This window comes from Pseudorca crassidens, chromosome 19 (assembly GCF_039906515.1).
Source record: "Pseudorca crassidens isolate mPseCra1 chromosome 19, mPseCra1.hap1, whole genome shotgun sequence".
Taxonomy (NCBI): Eukaryota; Metazoa; Chordata; class Mammalia; order Artiodactyla; family Delphinidae; genus Pseudorca; species Pseudorca crassidens.
In genome coordinates this window covers 16592884-16614648 of record NC_090314.1, presented here as the reverse complement: position 1 = coordinate 16614648, position 21765 = coordinate 16592884, and the positions used below count along the sequence as shown (strand labels likewise).

The 21765-nt window shown below is 42.7% G+C and overlaps 1 protein-coding gene across 1 annotated transcript; it reads left to right on the top strand.

Annotated features, from left to right (window-relative positions):
- The first annotated feature begins 1 nt into the window (after position 1).
- On the top strand, positions 2-20540 carry GLOD4 (glyoxalase domain containing 4). Its single transcript, XM_067714658.1, has 9 exons — positions 2-160; positions 2957-3006; positions 3568-3688; positions 7281-7425; positions 12808-12944; positions 13716-13802; positions 14070-14183; positions 14274-14360; positions 19990-20540. Exons 1-9 carry the CDS (start codon positions 71-73, stop codon positions 20053-20055), a joined length of 897 nt encoding a protein of 298 aa, XP_067570759.1. The 5' UTR covers positions 2-70; the 3' UTR covers positions 20056-20540.
- The last annotated feature ends 1225 nt before the right edge of the window (positions 20541-21765 follow it).

The following is a 21765-nucleotide window of genomic DNA, read 5'->3' as shown; positions in this document are numbered from 1 at the left end:
GATCAGTGACGTCACTACCGCGCCGGCATCCTCTGTGGGCTGTGCGGCGCTGTACGAGTAACGGCTGGTCATGGCGTCTCGTCGATCTTTGCACTTCGTGTTCAAAGTGGGAAACCGCTTCCAGACGGCTTGTTTCTATCGTGATGTCCTGGGAATGAAGGTGGAGACGGGGCGGAGAGGGGTTGGCGCGCGAGGGGGTCGCGGGAGGCTGAACCCCACATGGCCGAGGGAGGGGAGAAAAGGGTGTGATGTGGATTTCAGCGGGAACCCGGGTGTCCGACCTTAGCCCCTAGACTTCCCATTAGCTCTGTGGTTTTCAACTTCAGGAAGAGCCGTGAGTCGCGGCTTGGGTTAGATGGACTTTGAAAGGGGGTCACACTTACTAGTCGCCGATTGTGTTGCCCACACACGTTCTTTCATTTAAGTTTATTCACGAATGTTTATTCCTGCCCTTGCGAAGCTTCTAGTCTAGTGGGAAAGGCAGTAAATAAAAAGTTATATATAATACTCCTCCGGTGAACAATGACTCTCTTCTGGTTTGGAGCCTTTCGGTTTAGATATCAGCATTAGTCAGAGTTCTGCTTCTCTTGTTGCTGGTTTGAATGGTCTCTTGGATATTCAGTCTCTGGGTGAGTGCTCCAATTCTTCTCTCCATAGTCCAGATCTAAGTGTGAAGTGAGAAGCCATCCTCGTCTCCAACACCTGGAAGTCGCCTCTCTCCAGCTCTGAGCAGCTGTGATTCTGCAGAGATCACCTGGGTGGCAAGCGCTGGTGGAAGCTATTGGGGAGCTTCCTGATAAGCAGGGACTTTAGATGTTGTCAACTGAAACAAAAATGCATAACCTAAAATTTTCGAGTTAAGTTCTTTTTGGGAACCTTACTGAGGACTATAGCCTGGAAGACAGCCTCTCAGATAGCTCTGAGGAACTGCCCCGAAGAGGCAAAGGCGGAGCTAGAATATATATGAGTTTTTTTCTGGGGGGAAAAAAAAACAAAACCACGTAGTTGAACATCAAAAGATTACTGCTAATCACAAAAACAGACATCTCAAGTTAATGCTTCTTTCTTTTTTTTTAACTTGGGATTTTTAAAAATAAACTTATTTATTTATTTTTGGCTGCATTGGGTCTTCGTTGCTAAGCACGGGCTTTCTCTAGTTGCGGCGAGTGGGGGCTACTCTTCACTGCGGTGCGCGGGCTTCTTATTGCGGTGGCTTGTCTTGTTGCGGAGCATGGGCTCTAGGCGCGTGGGCTTCAGTAGTTGTGGCTTGGGGGCTCTAGAGTGCAGGCTCAGTAGTTGTGGCTCATGGGCTAAGTTGCTCCACGGCACGTGGGATCTTCCCGGTCCAGGAAGTGGTCCCCTGCATTGGCAGGCGGATTCTTAAGGACTGCACCACCAGGGAAGTCCCAGAAGATGGGTTCTGGATTCATTGAAATTATTCCTTAGATATGCATCTTAAATATCTAGGGCCAGCATCCAAAGCATGGAATGCTTCTTGTTTTTCTCCATCCTGAATTCCCTTCAAGGTGCACTGTTGGTGGGCCACTGCAGTAGCTGATGCCCTGGTCCTTGTAGAAATGGAGTTGCAGGCGACATTCTTTGTTTACAGTGTGCAAGAGTGCGATTTAATGTAAAGACACCGCAGGAGACATGGAGTGCAAAGGGAGTTACCTGAATTCATCAGTCATTTAAAAAACATCACCCACTTCATGGTTCTGTGTTGGGCTTTGGTGACAAAGATGAAAATAACCCTGGTATCTGTCCTCAATTAAAGCTCCTGGCTTGGAATGGGGGTGGGAATTGTATATTGCTGATGGTAACGGTACTTGAAATTTGATGATGGAAAACCACAGAGCTCTCTCTTAATGTGTTTCCTCATTGATAAAAGGGTGGTTGTAAAGATTAAACACATTATTATATGTGTAGTATTTGACACATGGTATGTCTTATGTAAGTGTTAGCTACCATTATTATAAAAGTACAACAGTAAGAGAGCTTTAACTCTAACCTGGTCCTCAGGAAATAATTCATGGAGACCTTGTACTTGAGGTGACCTCTAGAGATAGGTGGGATATCCATAGACCTAGATTAGAGGGAGGAGTATACTAGAAAAACTGAACAGCCAATGCAAAGTTAAGATATGTTTGGGAAGCACCACTAGTTTTATGTGCCTTTAGTTTTTTGGGTTTTTTTTGTTGTTGTTGTTGGCTGCTCCACACGGCTTACGGGATCTTAGTTCCCTGACCAGGGATCGAACCCCAGCCCTGGCAGTGAGAGCGCGGGGTCCTAACCACTGGACGACCAGGGAAGTCCCTGATAGTATCTTGAATAATATGCTAAGGAATTTGGATTTGATGTCATAAAAAGTGGGGAGCTCTCTTACATTTTAGAACAGGGCAGTGGTGTGATCAGAGCTGTGCTTTAGGGACTTAATTTTATGGTGGTATTAAGGAAAGAGATCAATAAGATGATTTCTAATAAATAGTCTGTGAGAGATGTGATGGGAGCTTGAACTGGAGCAAGAGCTGTGGGACTCAAAAAGGAAAACAGAAACTGACACATTGAGAGCCTACTGTGTAGTAGGTTCTGTGTCAAATGCTTTAATAAATTATCTATTTTCACAACATATTAGGAGACTCAGATCCTAATATGTTGTTCTCAGAGTTACACAACTACTAAGTGAAGGCCACACTTTTTTCACTACACAGTACTGCTTCCCGATCTAAATATAATAGATTTACAACTTTGGTTGGTTGCCTGACCCTTGGTATCAAGCCGATCTTTCTTACCTCTACTACTTCCAGCCTGGGAAAGATATACAGCTCGTTATCTTTTGTTTGTTTTACACAGAAAGCTTACAAATAATAATGTCTGTGTTTTGACATTTTAGTTTGTGCTAAATATGCTGTGTGTACTACTAGGACAACTTTGCCATTAATTCTCATTCCCTTACCAGATTCTTCGGCATGAGGAATTTGAGGAAGGCTGCAGAGCTGCCTGTAATGGGTATGACCCCTTGTTTCTTAAAATCTTCTTTAGTCTGTGAATACTCCTGAAGAACAGAAAGCAGTTTCTCAAAGCGAGTAGAAGGCAGTAGAATAAATTAAGGAGGCAATAAATTAGGGAGGCAGCTTCAGGGTCACAAATAAGTATATGCTGTGGATGAAGCAGTGTCTTATGGAGTATCTCTTAAGCTTAGTAACCATGGCAAGCTGAGAAATTCCAAGGCCTGATGGGAATTGCATGCTTGACAAGTAGGCAAAAAATGAGTTAAGGTCAGGTGGGACGGCTGTCCCTATAGGATTCAGCTCCCTACTTTAAAGAAAAGGTAAACGAATCTTTCCCTCAAGTAAGTGCCAGACAAATGGTCTTTTGAGCCTTTGGTGATGGGGCCCATGAGCGCTGTGCACAGCTGCTCTTAGCACCGGCTGAGGTCATCTCATCCTTATGGGTACTTGGAGGACCAGAAGGGACTGCCCACCTCTTTGTCCCAATAGTTCTTTGGGGGCAACCTGAAGCAGATTTTGTCTGTGGTCACTGGGTTCATTTTTTTTTTCATTTTTCTAGGCCTTATGATGGAAAATGGAGTAAAACAATGGTGGGATTTGGACCTGAGGATGATCATTTTGTTGCAGAACTGACTTACAATTACGGCATTGGCAACTACAAGCTTGGCAATGACTTCATGGTAAATATCATTTTGTTCTAGCAGATTTTTGGCTGTACCTTTTAGAGAGGTCACTGATACGGCTGTAGATAACGACTACTGATTGATGGCTTTGGGGTGCAGTTTAGTGATCAGTTTTTTGATATTTTCTATTTAAAAAAGAACAAAACCAAGAAACCTGCTTGGGCCCCTGTCTCCAAGCTGGCTCAGGGTGAAATGTGTTCTCCCACCACTTAGGAATCAAGCTCAAGACTTAGAGACAGGTTTGAAGGAGACAAGACTCCCCTGGGGGAATGACTGAATCTCAGGAGGTGGAAGGGCCAGAGTCAATGGTTCGTCAGGTCCTCATCACCATCCAGGGAAATATTTTCTCTCTAGTGGACAGTTGTGATTGGGGTGAGTGATTGCAGTGAATCCTAGTCAGAGAAAAATCTGAGAAGGTTTTAAGGATAGAAAGAAGGTGTCATTGCATGCACCGCATTCATTAATGCATTCAAGAATTCAAGTTATTGTGCACCTGTTATAGTAATAGTGTCTGTCATTTGCTGAGCAGTTACTGTGTGCGAGAGGGAATGTCACTGGGCCCAAATACATAGCAAGAGAGGAGTAACTGATTCTTACCCAGAATCTACTGAGCAGCTCTACCTCATGCTAGATGTTATTTTGCTCATTTGATCTCGCTATTCCTGTTAACTCATGTTAAAATAATGGTACCTAGATTGAAGTTTGTAGGACCAGATATATATAAAAGTGTTTTGTAAATGGAAAGGACTGCTCAGATATAACATATTAATACATTTCTCTTTCTCAGTCTCCATGCCTCTCACTAATTTATTCATTTAACAGATATTTATTGTGACTTGCTCTATGCCATGTACCTTGTTAGTCCTGGGGATACCATTTAGAGTATGTTCCCTGGCCTAAGCAGTTTCCTGTCTGATGGGGGAAACAGGTAAAGAGACAACAAGAATACCGTGTGATAAGTTCTAAGATAGGGATAAGAACAGGGGAATGTGGGAACACACAGGAGGAATTTCCAGCCTGTGCTCAGACAGATGAGAGTTCAGGGACGGCTTCCCAGAAGTGACGTCTGAGCAGGGTGAGGGGGGCAGGGTGGGAGGGTGAGATGGCTGTCCTCAGCATGTGCACAGGCCTGGAGGTGAGAGGGAGCATGGTGCTAAGAGAACTGTGAGTGACTCACTCTCGCTGGAGCTTAGTGTGTGAAGAAGGGAGAGTAGAGTTGGGGCTGGAGGAGTGAGCAGGGGCCACATCATATCAGGACGTTCAGACTTTATTCTGAAAGCAGAGTGGAGCCACTTTTAAGCAGGGGAATGATGCAGTATTTGCCATGTACAAGAATCCGTGGCTAGAGCAGGGAGGTTGGGTTGGCAGGGAGCAGGACTGGAAGTGACGCCACCAGCACACAGGATACACAGCAACCTGCAGTTCCGTAACTAACAAACGCAGCAGTAGTGGGGGAGGGAGGGAGAGGATGGATTTGAGAGATGTCAGAGGTAGAGTTCATAGGATTTGGTGATTGAGTGTATATGAGGGTCTCTGTGTTTCTCCTTATCTTTCTTTTCTTTATTCTCCAAATTTAAATCAGGGAGAAAAAAAAAGAGCAAAACCATCTTGGTGCCATAAACATTTAATCGGCTCAGGTCAAATGTTGATCAGTGGGCCCGCAGGTACTAGAAGCCATGTAGGTGGAGAACAGCTTGGTGGCTCTACTGTGGGTCTTCCCAGGAGACTTTGGTAGTAAGAGAGCCCTGATGAAAGGTGCCTTCTGTGCTGCTCCTCAGTTCATGGAACACAAAGAAAAACAGGTTAAATAGAACTCCCATATGTATAAAGAACCCCTGTATAGTGAAAAGAAGAGGAAGTCTCTTAAACATTGAAAAAGATGTTCAACTTCCGAGCTGCCATTTGTCATCTATCAGATTGGCAGAAATCAAAAGGTGTGATAACACACTGTGAGGAAGGGTGTGGGAAAACTGCCACACTCATGCATTACTAATAAGAGTGTGAAGTGGTACAGCCTCAAGTTTGGCAGTATCAAAATAATTAGTGCCTTTACCCTTTGACCTTGCAGTTTCACTTCTAGGAGTTTAGTTTATGCATATGTTAACAAATATGTGAAATGACCTATGTATTAAATTATTTATTATTGAGTGCCTGCTATGTGCCAGGCACTGTTCCACGAACTTCGGATAAGCGGTGAACAAAACAGACAGAAATCTGTGCCTGGTAGGGGAGGGGGCCCAGGGCCTGACAGACAACAAATAATAAATTTCAATGAGGCTTCCCTGGTGATGCAGTGGTTGGGAGTCCGCCTGCCGATGCAGGGGACACGAGTTCGTGCCCGGTCCGGGAGGATCCCACGTGCCATGGAGTGGCTGGGCCCGTGAGCCATGGCCGCTGAACCTGCGCGTCTGGAGCCTGTGCTCCGCAACGGGAGAGGCCACAACAGTGAGAGGCCCGCGTACTGCAAAAAAAATAAATAAATAAAACTGGTCATTTGCCCCATACTCCCAACCCCCCTTATCCTGTTCTGTTCTTACCCCATTACAATAATCACCTTTAAAATATTCAATAACATATATTACGTGCCCAGCCGCTCCGTGGCATGTGGGATCTTCCCAGACCGGGGCACGAACCCGTGTCCCCTGCATCAGCAGGCAGACTCTCAACCACTGTGCCACCAGGGAAGCCCCCACTTTTAATTTTAAGTGGGGCGTTGAGAGCAGGTTTCCATGAGGAGGTGACATCTGAGCAAAGTCTTGGAGATAAGGGAGTTAGCCGTGTGGATATCTCGGGGAAGAGCATTTCAGCTAGGAAACAGCCGGTGCAAAAGCCCTCAGACAGCGCCTGGCACGTTTTAGAAAACGTGAGGAGGCCAGCATGGCTGGAAAAGAGCCAGGGGAGAGGGGGAGGAGGGGGGCTCAGAAATGACATGGGTCAGATTGTCTTGGCCCTTTCAGGCCATCGTAAGCCATCTGTGAGTGAAATGAAGAGCCATCAAGGGTTTTAAGCAGAGGAACAACAGCATGGGGTTGCCGTCTTGAGATAGACTGTAGGGTGGGTTTCAGAAAGTTTACTCCGGCTGCAGAGTGGATGATGGATTGACAAGACTGGAGGCAGAGAGAGGCTGATCTGCAGTCCAGGCTAGAAACGAGGCCGGGCACATCGGAAGGTATAGTGCGCATTCTTAGGCATTTTGATTAATTTAAATAAAGAATGCCTCGATAGTTGGTTTATGTATTTTGGTTTAAAAAGCAAAATTAAAAAGAGAACATTTTAAATAAGTAGCTGGCGAACCAAGGGTAAGATCAAGATTTCTCTGACCAGATCTCAAAAGTGAGGAGAGATTATCTTTGGTATTAAATGAATCAACTTTCTCTGGCATTTGTGTTTCTGTCCTACAATTCACAAAGTTTAGAATCTTTGTGGGAGAAAAATGTCCAAAACCTACTTCAAAATTACTAGCAGAAAATTTTGAATGCCAATTAAATCTTAGGTGATTTGATGTAAAGGCAGTGGGGTTTTGCTTCATTACCTTCTATAAAAGATCCGTTGTGATTACGCACTTGGATGATACTGTTGTTTGCCATAGGGTATCACGCTCGCTTCTAGCCAGGCTGTCAGCAACGCCAGGAAGCTGGAGTGGCCACTCAGTGAAGTGGCAGAAGGTGTTTTTGAAACCAAAGCCCCAGGAGGATATAAGTTCTATTTGCAGAACCGCAGTCCACCTCAGTCAGGTAATTATCCCCACACTGACAAAAGCCCTCTGTCTAAAGGCTTCTGATGGAAGGAGAGAGGGAGCTCAATTTCTGTCTCCTGTGGAGTCTTTCTATATTGACATGACACATCTTTCCCAAGCCAGTGTTGTTATTTGTCCTCTAAGAAATTATATTCTCATATCAGAATTTGAGTGCATCACTGTAGGGGTTCTGGACTGGTTCTATCTATTCTACTGGTAATGTATCTGTTTAGGATACTTCCAGCTGCAGATATTAGGTACCCAACTGTAGCTTGAACGGTAAGAAAATGTTTTAGTTCACAGAGCAGGCATTCTCTGGGTAGGAAAGACTTCAGGGTTAGTTGATTCAGCAGCTCAGCAATGGCATCAAGAACCCAAATCTTCTCTCTCTGCATCCTCTTGTCCTCAAGGGTCTGCTTCTCCCTCTCAGGGTTGTAGGGTGGCTGCCAGTAGCAGTTGGGGCTACCTGCCTCCACATTCTCATCTGGTAGGAGGAAGAGAAACTGACTTCCTGTGGCTCTTTTTTAAGAGCACAGCAAAACTTTCCCAGAATCTTCCAGCAACTTCCTGGTCAGAATTGATTCCCATGCCTGCTCCTGAACCAATCGCTGGCAGGCAAGAGAAATAGGATTATCCTTAGACCGGTTAGTCGTATCTTGCAGCTAAGGTCAGTTTCCCAGACTACAGTGCTGGCTCTTGGTCAGTGTGGTGAATGAAGTGAGGAGCCCACCGCTCTGACTGCCGCAGTGAGTGGGAGAGAAACCGCATGATGTTTCACGTACGAGGCATCCTCGTCACACATGTATTTAATTCCTGCAAATTCTGCTACCTGCTCTGCCAAGAGAAAAACAAAAGCAAGAAAAGGGAAAAAAAAATACTGGTGAATAGCAAGGGCACTTCTGCCTGTCATTCAATCAGTGAACACAGGCCCCTAAGTGCACCTGAGGTGAAGACATTCTCTTTCCCCGCTGGTCTGCCTCAAGTCCCCAAGGCCCCTCAGACTGAGCCTGACAGTTGTGTTTATTGCTACTTGCTTTTCTTTCTTTTTTTTTTTTTAATATTTATTTATTTATTATTTATTTGGCTGCGTTGGGTCTTAGTTGTGGCAGGCAGGCTTCTCTCTAGTTGTGGCGCATGGGCTGTAGGGCGCGGCGGGCTCTGTAGTTGCCCCGCAGCAAGTAGGATCTTAGTTCCTTGACCAGGGATCGAACCCTCATCCCCTGCATTGGAAGGCAGTAGGGAAGTCCCCACTGCTACTTGCTTTTCATCTGGAGCTCAGCAAAAGAAAGAGCGATGTTCCAGTGTGGGAGGTTAGGCTGGTACTGTGGGACGTACTGAGAGATGGTATTTCTGAACTTCACTGGTAATGTAAGGGATTCCTATGAGTATTTTTATTGATAGGTGATAGGTGTTTTATATACTAACTTTGAAACTTAACTCCTGCCACTCATTCCATTATACATTTTTTCCCTAGTCTTAATGATGTTTCAGTACATAAAATAATACAGGACCTCACAATCATAAGGTTTTTTTTTTCTTTGCTTTCTAGATTTGGTTTTTATATTCCAAAGATATCAATTTAGGGTATTGACATTAAAATTCAAATATTTTCTAATGACATCATCTTGATTACCTCCAAATAACTTGAAAAGTTTTCCATAGAATCTTTTTTTTTTTTTTTTTTTTTTTTTGCGGTACACAGTCCTCTCACTGTTGTGGCCTCTCCCGTCGCGGAGCACAGGCTCCGGACGGGCAGGCTCAGCGGCCGTGGCTCACGGGCCCAGCCGCTCCGCGGCATGTGGGATCTTCCCAGACCGGGGCACGAACCTGTGTCCCCTGCATCAGCAGGCGGACTCTCAACTACTGCGCCACCAGGGAAGCCCCATAGAATCTTTTCTTTGGTCACTATTTTTAATTTTTTAATTTTTAATTTTTTTTATTTTTTTGCGGTACGCGTGCCTCTCACTGCTGCGGCCTCTCCCGTTGCAGAACACAGGCTCCGGGCGCGCAGGCCCTGCGGCCATGGCTCACGGGCCCAGCCGCTCTGCGGCACGTGGGATCCTCCCGGATCGGGGCACGAACCCACGTCCCTTGCATCGGCAGGCGGACTCTCAATCACTGCGCCACAGGGAAGCCCTGGTCACTATTTGTTTTTTGAATTTTATTTTTTATACAGCAGGTTCTTTTTAGTTATCCATTTTATACATATTAGTGTATATATGTCAATCCCAATCTCCCAATTCATGACACCACCACCACCTCCCGCCACTTTCCCCCCCTGGAGTCCATACGTTTGTTCTCTACATCTGTGTCTCAATTTCTGCCCTGCAAACCGGTACCATTTTTCTAGGTTCCACATATATGCGTTAATAAACGATATTTGTTTTTCTCTTTCTGACTTACTTCACTCTGTATGACAGTCGCTAGATTCATCATAAGATGTTTTTGTTCTTTGGAATGATAATACCTTTGGGGCATTAATTTCTGGTTGGTGATATAGTCAAATCTATAAGTCTAGCCTGGTGTCCATACTTCTTTGAATGAATCACTCCTGTGTAGTTTCACCCACTATGACTGTTCCTGCCCCTACCTCCCTTCAGGGTCTGAATCACCTGGAATTTGTTGATGTCTCAGTGAATGGGGAAAACTAAAACAGTCTGCCAGGTAGAGGCACCTGTGAGAAACACCTTGCTTTAGCCATGGTATTGCTTGTCTAGAAAACGGGACTAAGGCAGTGAAAACTGAAGGAAAATGCACTGAATTTATCCTAGTCAGATACAGACTTGGAACAGCTCTTCAAAAAGTCACTTTACAAACTCCTTAAAGAAAAATTTTAGTGTAATATCTAAAAAGACTATCCAAAAAGACTTTTAAGATACTCCTCAAACAACTTATGTCTCAGAAGCTGGAGTTTCTTCATATGCTTCAACTAAACAATATATTGCAACAGACAGGGTACAGAAGCAGATGTAAGAATCCAGCTATCTTCTACTAATCCAGACCTTAAAGAGATTCACAAAAACTTAAAACGATGCTGTTCTTGTCATTGCTTGTTTTGGAAAACACAAGTTGTTTTTCACAAAAAAAATGTAATATTATTTTTAAATGAATTAATATGTAAATTTAAAAAGTCATTTTACACTATAAAAGTTTCCAATAATGATAAGTGTTTAAATATAACTTTTATTCTTTTTACAAAAAAAATAGATTTTTTTCCCCTAGACACACAGATACGCAAAAATAAGGAAGAAGAAAAGAGATAACCACTGTTAACATTTTACTTATTTTATTTATTTGGTTGCACTGGGTCTTAGTTGCAGCATGCATATGGGATCTAGTTCCCTGACCAGGGATCGAACCCGGGCCCCCTGCATTGGGAGCATAGAGTCTTATCCACTGCACCACCAGGGTAGTCCCTGTTAACATTTTAGAGTATATCTTTCCAATCTTTTATCAAAAGAAATAAATATATAATTAAATATATATGGGATTCCATTGTGTGACATTGTAGGAAGAGAAACAGTTGTCTGTTGTTAGATATTCATGTTGTCTCTGGTGTTTCGTTGTTATGAGCAACACTGTGATGAATGTCTTTGTGACAAGAGGCCTTCATGCATCCGCAGTCACTTGTTTAATTGCTGAAAATGGGATTGCTGTTTCAAAAGCAGTGGAGGGTTTTTAGATACATTTTGTCAAATTGTTGCTCAGAAACGTACTAATTTACACTCTGCCATTATTACATGATTGTGGTTTTTTCCCCCTGTACTATAACAGTTAACACTGTGAACTTTTAAAATTATTTGCTAATTAGATAACAAAATGTTTTATTTGAATTCTATTTATTTATTTATTTTTGGCGTGTTGGATCTTCGTTTCTGTGCGAGAGCTTTCTCTAGTTGTGGCGAGTGGGGGCCACTCTTCATCACGGTGCGCGGGCCTCTCACTGTCGTGGCCTCTCTTGTTGCAGAGCACAGGCTCCAGATGCGCAGGCTCAGTAGTTGTGGCTCACAGGCCTAGTTGCTCCGCGGCATGTGGGGTCTTCCCAGACCAGGGCTCGAACCCGTTTTCCCTGCATTGGCAGGCGGATTCTCAACCACTGCGCCACCAGGGAAGCCCCTTATTTGAATTCTAATTTCTTTGTGAGGTCAAACATGCATTCATATGTTCATTGACTGTTCCAGTTCCTCCTTTTGTGGATTACTGCTTCGTGCCTTTTGCTTATTTTTCCAGGACGTGCATCTTTTCCTTATGATGTTTAAAGGTGATTTAAATATTAAGGACTTTTTGTCATATATGTTGTTAAAAAAATGTTTCCTACTTTGTTTTATTCTTTAATTTTGATAGTAATCCTTTTTTTTGATTGTTGTCTAGGGGTTTTCCATTTCATGTAATTAACCTAGCACATTTTTTTCTTCATGGTTTTTCTATCTTTAGTGTCAGATTAGATCTTTCTGGGCTTCCCTGGTGGCACAGTGGTTAAGAATCCACCTGCCAATGCAGGGGACACGGGTTCGAGTCCTGGTCTGGGAAGATCCCACATGCCGCGGAGCAACTAAGCCCATGTGCCACAACTACTGAGCCTGTGCTCTAGAGCCCGCGAGCCACAGCTACTGAGCCTGTGCGCCACAGCTACTGAAGCCCTCATACCTAGAGCCCGTGCTCCACAACAGGAGAAGCCACCGCAGTGAGAAGCCCGTGCACCGCAACAAAGAGTAGCCCCCGCTCACCACAGCTAGAGAAAGCCTGCACACAGCAACAAATACCCAACGCAGCCAAAATAAATTGATAGATAAAATAAATATTTTAAAAATCTTATTTATAAAAAAAAGTTTTTCTCCACCCCAAAATTGTTTAAATAATCACCCATTTCTAGTATTTTCACGGTTTCAGTCTTTAAACAATCCTTTAACTCATTAGGAATGTATTTTGCCATTTAGTTTAAAGGTGTAGCTTCTTCCCACCAAATAAGAAGTCAGTTATCTTTTTTTTTTTTAATTATTTATTTATTTTTGGCTGCGTTGGGTCTTTGTTGCTGTGCGTGGGCTTTCTCTAGTTGCGGTGAGCGGGGGCTGCTCTTCATTGCGGTGCACGGGCTTCTCATTGTGGTGGCTTCTCTTGTTGCGGAGCACGGGCTTTAGGCATGCAGGCTTCAGTAGTTGTGGCACGTAGGCTCAGTAGTTGTGGTGCATGGGCTTAGTTGCTCCGCGGAAGCCAGTTATCTTAATGCCGTTTATCTTTATTGAATAATCTGCCCTTTCACACTGACTTAAAATCCCTTTCTTATAAACTAAATTCTTATATATACTTGAGCCTGTTTGGGTCCTTCCGTTCCATTCCTTTGCACTGCCCTGTTCATTCCTGCTGTTTCGTTACCCTACAGATCCTGTATTAAAAGTAACTCTAGCAGTGTCTGATCTTCAGAAGTCCTTGAACTACTGGTCTAATCTACTGGGAATGAAAATTTATGAAAAAGATGAAAAGAAGCAGAGGGCTTTGCTGGGCTATGCTGATAACCAGGTGAGCAATCTTGGAGAGAAATAATCTGTTACTATGAGTTTGGCTTATAAATAAAGTTAACATGAAGGTTATTCTCATAGTTTCTTCATAGTAATTCAATATTTAGGACAGAAGAAAATTAAAAGTGCTGGTAAGCTCACCACCCAGATATTACCTTTGTTTATATTGGGGGAATGTGTCCTTTCAGGAGTGGATTTGCTGAGTCAGAAGAGATGTAGGCAAGATTTAATGCTGTAATGATAATCTTTTTTTCTTTTTCTCTTAATAACTTAGCATTTGAGCATGATTTAGTCCTTTTACTTTAAGCCAGAAGGTCTACTCCTAGGAATTTATTTTACAAACGTACTTATCCTACACGTGCACAAAGAAGTATGTACAAGGTTATCTGCTGCGGCATTGTTTGTAATAGCAAAATATAAGAAATAACCTAAATGCCCTGTGGATTCAAGCAATAGTTCAACCATTTATGGTTCATCCATAGAATGGATTAGTAAGCAGCCATCAAAAAGAATGAGGCGAGTCTCTATGTGCTGAGATGGTAACATTAATTGGAGAAAAACAAGGGACAGAATGGTGCATAAATTATGCTACCATTTGTGTAAAAAAGCAAAAAGGCTATATGCCTGTGGATGCCTGCTGACTGGTTGCCTCTGGGGTGAGAGTAAGAGGGAGACTGAGAATTTACTTTATTCCTTTAGCCCTGTTTGAATTTTTTTCTTTTACCACGTAACCTGTTCCGAAAAATAAACCCGCTTTCTCATGTCTTTTCAGTGTAAGCTGGAGCTACAGGGCATCCAAGGGGCAGTTGTTCATGCAACAGCTTTTGGACGAATTGCCTTTTCTTGCCCCCAGAAAGAGGTAATGTTTGGTACCAGGTCTTTTGTTTAAACTCTGTGACTAGCTAGTTCAAACAGCTAGGAAACTTGACCCTCCCTTCTCTAGGTTCATGTTGATTGTGGCTTTGGTATCAAGTTCAGCAGTTGTCTCGAGCAGCTGAGATATAAAATCAAACAAGTGGCGCCAGAGTTTTCTGGTTGATCTGAGATTCCTCTGGGGCTTTCAAGGACCACAGCCCAAGAGTGGTGTGGGACCCCTTGCTCACTTTGCTTTTTTGTTTTCCTCAAGTTGTCAGACTTAGAAGATTTGATGAAAAGGGAGAACCAGAAGATTCTGACTCCCCTGGTGAGTCTGGACACTCCAGGGAAAGCAACAGTGCAAGTTATCATTTTGGCCGACCCTGTAAGTATTCCCTAGGAGCAGGACAGGCTGCAGCAGGGCTTTCTTCTGAGGTGTCTTTTTGCCAAATTTCTTTTCTCTCTTTTGGTGTAGGATGGACATGAAATTTGCTTTGTGGGGGATGAAGCATTTCGAGAACTCTCTAAGATGGATCCAGAGGGAAGCAAATTATTGGATGACGTGAGTCTCTTTTCTAAATTTATCTCACCTTCAGCTCAAGGGGGTGCTGTTAAGTGTGTATGAAGAAGGACCCAAGCATCAGGGCCAGTTCTTACTTTCAGAACCGTGTCCTTTTGAGGTGACTTTTTGAGCCAGAGGCTTGTGTCAACTTCATTGCCACCTATGTGACTCTTATCTGGGTGCAGTATGTGTGCCTTCCCTCCACCTCGGGCTGCCTTGGAGAACCACTGCTGCTAAATACATCACTGTTCTGCTCGGTGATCGGAAGTGCCCCGACGCCACCCCTTCTCACTACCTTAGCCCCTTGGTCATCTCTTCTCCACTCTACAGCATCGTTCTCTTCCTTCCTAGCAAATTGTTCTCATAAGCATACAAACTAACTCTAGTATCTTCTAAAAATCTTTTATTGACCCCATATCCCTTCTCCAGATTTGTTTTAAAAATCTCCCTACACGCCGTTTCTACTTCTTACCTCCCATTCACACTTCACTCTGTTCTGCATTGGCTCCTGTCACGCAGTGAGACGCTCGCATTGACATCATCGGTGACCTCCTCTTGCCAAATCCAGTGACTGTTTTTCTATCCTCATCAAACACGATCTTTTAGCAGCATGCAGTGTTGTACCCCAGCTTCTAGCACATACCTCATATGTAGCTGGAACTCAGTGAATACTCTGCTGCTGCTGCTGCTGAAAGGAATGAATCAATCTGTCCTGGTTCTGTCGCTTAGGATCTATGTGACTGACCTTAAGAAATTTACTTCAAGTCTCTAAACTGTAGTTTCTTATCCAAAAATTTGAGGAAATAAGATTATCCACCTCATAGGATTGTTGTGTTGTTTATAGAGCTTGGCAAACTGCTGACATAATAACGGACACTCAATTGTTGTTCATTAAAGCTGGAAATGTACAAAAAATATAGCGTTTACAAATTTTACCATAAAGGAAAATAGAATCTCAGGCAACCTCTTAGTTGACAAATTGGCTAGATTGTTCTTCTTGCTCTTTCATATCACTGACCAACTTCCTCCTCTTTTTTAATTTTAAAATATTTATTTACTTACTTTTATTTGGTTGTGCGGGTCTTAGTTGCAGCAGGCGGTATCCTTAGTTGTGGCTCGCAGGCTCCTTAGTTGCGTTGTGGCCTGTGGGCTGCTTAGTTGCAGTACGTGGGCTCCTTAGTTGTGGCATGCGTGTGGGATCTAGTTCCTTGATCAGGAATCGAACCTGGGCCCCCTGCATTTGGAGCACGGAGTCTTATCCACTGCGTCACTAGGGAAGTCCCCAACTTCCTCCTCTTTTGAGCTCTCTTCTCCCTTGATGTTGGGGATCCTGCCATCTTCCTATCTCTCTGACAGCTTCCCCTCAGCCACAGGCATCTTTTTCTGTGACTGATCCTGAAATGATTTTGCCCACGGTCCCATCTTGGCTGTCTTTTACTCTCTCATTGTACATTCTTTCTCTTCTCTGAGTAGAAGTTACCTGTTACTCTGGTCATCTCTGCGCAGAGCTTCAGCCATCATCCATTCTCAACTTCCTAACTTCTAGTTCCCACTCCCCACTAAGCTCTAAATGAGCATTTTTCATTGTTGTTACTGCGGTAAAATATACATAGAATTAAAGTGTACAGAAAGTTTAGTGTCCACTTTGATGAGTTTTGACAGTTACATATACTCGTATAACCACTACTCAAAATATAGAGTATTTTCATTGTTATAGCAAGTTCTGTTGTGCCCATTTCTAGGTCCCAACCCCTCCTCTCAGCAGCAACTACTGTTCTGAATTCTGTCATATGAATTTTGTCTGTCCTTGGACTTCATATAGATGGAATGGCTTCTTTCAGTCAATGTAACATTTTTGAGATTCCTCAGTGTAATTGTACATGCCAGAATTCTTTTTTCTTTGCTGAGTGGTATTCAATTTTATGAATATAACAATTTGCTTATCCATTCTTCCAATGGTGGACATTGAAGTTTTTTCCAGATTTTTATCTATTTTAAGGAAGACTGCTCTGAACATTCTCACGTAACTCTTCTTATGGATATGTGTTTCATTTCTCTTGGGTAAATACCTGGGAGGGGAATTGCTTTTACTTTCTAAGAAACTGCCAAACAGTTGTCCAAAGTGATTGAACCGCTTTACACTATTGGCCATGTATGTATAGAAGAGTTCCAGCTGCTCTGCATCCTTACCAACATTTGTGTGTTGTCTTTTGTCCGTTTCTTTCTGTAACAGATTTTATTTTTAATATTTCATGATTTAAAATTCCATATATACACAAAAGAGTACAAAATCCCTATGTGACTGTCACCAGTCAACTCTGCCATAATTTTTCATCATTCCTTTCCACCCCACTTGTTTTTTCGGCAGTGGGGATATTTGTTGGAGAATTTTAAGGCAAATTTCAGACATCATGGCATTTCAGCCCTAAATACTTAAGTATTTTACACATTTTAAGATGATTTGAAAAGTGAAAATTACAACATTGTAAAGGAACCATACTCCAATAAAAATAAGTTTTAAAAAAAGCAAAAATTAAGGAATTTTCATATATACAATATTGATATAATCACACTTAAAAAATATATCCTTTTTTTTTTTTTTTTTTTTACAGTTAACACAGTGTTATATTGCCTCCTTATATCAACCTCTTATTTATTTATTTCATTGCGTTGGGTCTTCATTGCGGTGCGTGGGCTTCTCATCACAGTGGCTTCTCTTGTTGCGGAGCATGGGTTCTAGGCGTGTGGGCTCAGTAGTTGTGGCTCGTGGGCTCTGTGCAGGCTTCTCATTGCTGTGGCTTCTCTTGCTGTGGAGCATGGGCTCTAGTCACATGGGCTCATTAGTTGTGGTGCACGGGTTTAATTGCTCCACGGCATGTGGGATCTTCCCGGACCTGGGATCCAACCCGTGTCCCCTGCATTGGCAGGTGGATTCTTTTTTTTTTTAACATCTTTATTGGAGTATAATTGCTTTACATATATCCCATATCTTCTCCCTCTCGCATCTCCCTCCCATCCCTCTAGGTGGACACAAAGCACCGAGCTGATCTCCCTGCGCTATGTGGCTGCTTCCCACTAGCTATCTGTTTTACATTTGGTAGTGTATATATGCCATGCCACTCTCTCACTTTGTCCCAGCTTACCCTTCCCCCTCCCCATGTCCTCAAGTCGATTCTCTATGTCTGCATCTTTATTCCTGTCCTGCCCCTAGGTTCTTCAGAACCCTTTTTTTTAGAATCCATATATATGTGTTAGCATACAGTATTTGTTTTTCTCTTTCTGACTTACTTCACTCTGTATGACAGTCTGTAGGTCCATCCACCTCACTACAGATAACTCAATTTCATTTCTTTTTATGGCTGAGTAATATTCCATTGTATATATGTGCCACATCTTCTTTATCCATTCATCTGTTGATGGACACTTAGCTTGCTTCCATGTCCTGACTATTGTAAATAGAGCTGCAATGAACATTGTGGTACATGACTCTTTTTGAATTATGGTTTTCTCAGGGTATATGCCCAGTAGTGGGATTACTGGGTTGTATAGTAGCTCTATTTTTAGTTTTTTGAGAAACCTCCATACTGTTCTCCATAGTGGCTGTATCAATTTATATTCCCACCAACAGTGCAGGAGGGTTCCCTTTTCTCCACACCCTCTCCAGCATTTATTGTTTGTAGATTTTTTGATGATGGCCATTCTGACTGGTGTGAGATGATATCTCATTGCAGTTTTGATTTGCATTTCTCTAATGATTAGTGATGTTGAGCATCCTTTCATGTGTTTGTTGGCAATCTGTATATCTTCTTTGGAGAAATGTCTATTTAGGTCTTCTGCCCATTTTTGGATTGGGTTGTTTGTTTTTTTGATATTGAGCTGCATGAGCTGCTTGTATATTTTGGAGAGTAATCCTTTGTCCATTGCTTTGTTTGCAAATATTTTCTCCCATTCTGAGGGTTGTCTTTTCATCTTGTTTACGGTTTCCTTTGCCTTGAAAAAGCTTTTAAGTTTCATTAGGTCCCATTTGTTTATTTTTGTTTTTATTTCCATTTCTCTAGGAGGTGGGTCAAAAAGGATCTTGCTGTGATTCATGTCATAGAGTGTTCTGCCTGTGTTTTCTTCTAAGAGTTTTATAGTGTCTGGCCTTACATTTAGGTCTTTAATCCATTTTGAGTGAGTGAGTTCTACCTCTGAAATCCTTTGTCTATCTACTTCCCTTTTGAAAAAGCTCTCATTTTCACCTGCAATACTGCAAAAGCCTCCTCCCACCTTCCAGTCAATCCCTGTTGCTAGCACTAGCTCTCTAAAGCATCAATCCAGTAATTTAAAAAACGGTTTAGGGGCTTCTCTGGGTGGCTCAGTGGTTAAGAATCCACCTGCCAGTGCAGGGGACACACGTTTGAGCCCTGGGTCCGGGAAGATCCCACGTGCCGGGGAGCAACTAAGCCCATGCACTACAACTACTGAGCCTGCACTCTGCAGCCCGCAAGCCACAACTGCTGAGCCCATGCGCTTAGAGCTCGTGCTCCGCAATGAGAAGCCGGCGCACCGCAAAGAAGAGTAGCCCCCGCTCACCACAACTAGAGAAAGCCCCTGCGCAGCAATGAAGACCCAGAGCAGCCTAAATAAGTAAATAAATAAATAAAATTTTTAAAAAAGAGACTTCAGTTTTAAGCTGGGCTCCCCTGCCCTCCCTGCCCACAAGCCCCTTTCTATGACCTCAACCTCATGGAATGGTAGGATAAAAGGACTCTGGTGGAACCAAAACATATTGTTATTAACAAGACTTCTTTTTTAATTAAGAGGTTCCAAACCAAACAGTACCAACATCAGCGGAATGGTGTGGGAGGAGGCGTGGAAAAAGGAAATCATTCCAGGCTCATTGCTAAGACGTCAAAATAGCTTTTCACATTTGGTCTCATCATTAGACTGAGTCTCCTGAGCACTAAAGATTCTTGAGAGCCCACCCAGACTCTGAGAATGACAGCACTTTCTGTTCCAAAGAGCCCACAGCGGGGTGTGCTTGGCCTGCTCTCCAGGCAGCATCAGCCGCACTTTCCGGCTGCAGGCTCTGCCCTTTACTCTGCAAAATGAGAACTAACAAGCGATTGCTTGATACCCATCAGCATCCTCTGTCAAAGTAAACACAAGACTCTATACTGAATGAACATTTTTTCTTCTTTTCTTAGTTAATTAATTAATTAATTTTTTGGCTGCGTTGGGTCTTTGTTGCTGTGCCCGGGCTTTCTCTAGTTGCAGTGAGCGAGGGCTACTCTTCGTTGCGGTGCGTGGGCTTCTCATTGCGGTGGCTTCTCCTGTTGCAGAGCACAGACTCTAGGCACGTAGGCTTTAGTAGTTGTGGCACGTAGGCTCTAGAGGGCAGGCTCAGTAGTTGTAGGGCATGGGCTTATTTGCTCCGCGGCGTGTGGGATCTTCCCGGGCCAGGGCTCGAACCCATGTTCCCTGCGTTAGCAGGCGGATTCTTAACCACTGTGCCACCATAGAAGTCCCTGAACATCTTTTAATTGTTAATTTCTTGATTGTGGGCAGTGCAGTGAGGTATGAAGTAGACTATGTGTTTTATTTTATGGATTGAGAATAAATAAATATTCCAATTCTGTTTCTATAGGCAATGGCAAAAGATAAAAGTGATGAATGGTTTGCTGCACAAAATAAACCAAAGGCTTCAGGTTAACGGAAGACATCACGTGGAACAAGCATTAGTGATTCCTGTCGAACACCTGTGAGGCCTGATGTGTGCATTATGTGACAAATGTTCTCACAACGTGGTGGTTTCCTGTGTGGGCAGAGAGGCTGGGTGGTGAAGATTTGTGTATTTTTATCTTTGAGAGCTCTGATATATTTTAGAGAGAAGATCCTATCATTATCAGTCCATTTAGAGGAGAGCTCTTGCTGTCATCTGTGCCATCCCTGGAAGGGTACATTTTTTGTGTAACTGTATTACATTAGTAATCAATTCTTCTGCAGCCTGGGACAGCTGTATTGAACAGGACCTTTGGTTGGGAATGGAGGGAATTTTGATAAGTATGTAGATTTAATGAGAACAAATAAACCCAAATCAATTGCTTACAGCAGGAGTACTTCCAGTACCTGGTGACAGTATGCTGTTCTAATGTCTTAACTCTGGCAGGCCTTGACCAATAAAAACTTTTAAAGAAATTTTGTGCCTTGAACCAAAAGACTTGGTTAACGTTCCCACATTTTTTGCTTTAAATTTTTGAGTAGCCAGAGAAAACAGACAAAAGGATCTAATGTATTATGTTGCTACACGCCTGGCTCTGTGCTAGTTTCTCTCTCTCCCTCTCTCTCTATATGTATATTTTTTTCTTTTAATCCTCATAAGAAGAGACCATGTTAGATTTCTTAGTGATGAATTAAATGATTTCTTCAGCATGAAAAACTTTTTTTTAATATTTTCTTGTTTTCTATTTGATTCTGCAGAACAAATCAGTTTTAATCACTGGAAATAGAATTAAGTTGGGCATAGTTATTATGAAATGTTTTTTGAAATTATGCTTCTGAAATCAAGCTGTTACAACCAACCTGTAAGACTCATTATTTAAAGTGGTTGCCAGGTTCAAACTATAGGGAAAAAACTGATGAGATTGGAAATGATTGACTCAGAAGATATCTGTTCCTGTACAATATACATGAAATTACTTGTAAATCATAGCCTCTGCTGTTCTCCCTTGCTGGCAGGGTAGGGTATGGAAATTTCAGAGTGAGTTTCAGCTCACCTTCTGATAGGGCTATCTTAACCTTCACTGAGAGGAAAAAATTATTTCCCAGCTCCACAGCACTTTTCATTCCACTTAAATTCTCTATCTTAGGGAAGCAATTTTGAGTTTCAAAGCAAATCAAGCTATGTTCCTCCTGTCGACAGTTGGTTCACTTTTTTTTTTCCTATGCATGGGGAAATTATTATATGAATTTTGAATAATCAAGTAAATGCCTCTGTCTTCTTTAGACTATGATTTGTTAATTCTCAGATTTTCTAATTAATTAATAATTAGATTATTAATTCTTGATGTTTATCTCTGGTAATACTGTTCTCCTGAAAAGAAACTACTTCTCCCAGTGTATTAGGCTGTTGTGATGTGGCCTTTCTTTTTTTTGGGCTGCGCTGCACGGCATGTGGGATCTTAGTTCCCTGACCGGGGATCAAACACGCACCCCCTGCATTGCAAGGTGGAGTCTTAACCACTGGACTGCCAGGGAAGTCCCTGATGTGGCCTTCTAAGTTTGTTATAGTAAAATAAGTGGTTTATGTAAGTACTAAACACATGCCAGATTCCTCTTTATCTGTTTATCTTATGTTGTAACATACCCCCAATTTTTTCTCTTAAATGTACAGCTATGCATGAGAGAACTGAATGCTGTTTAT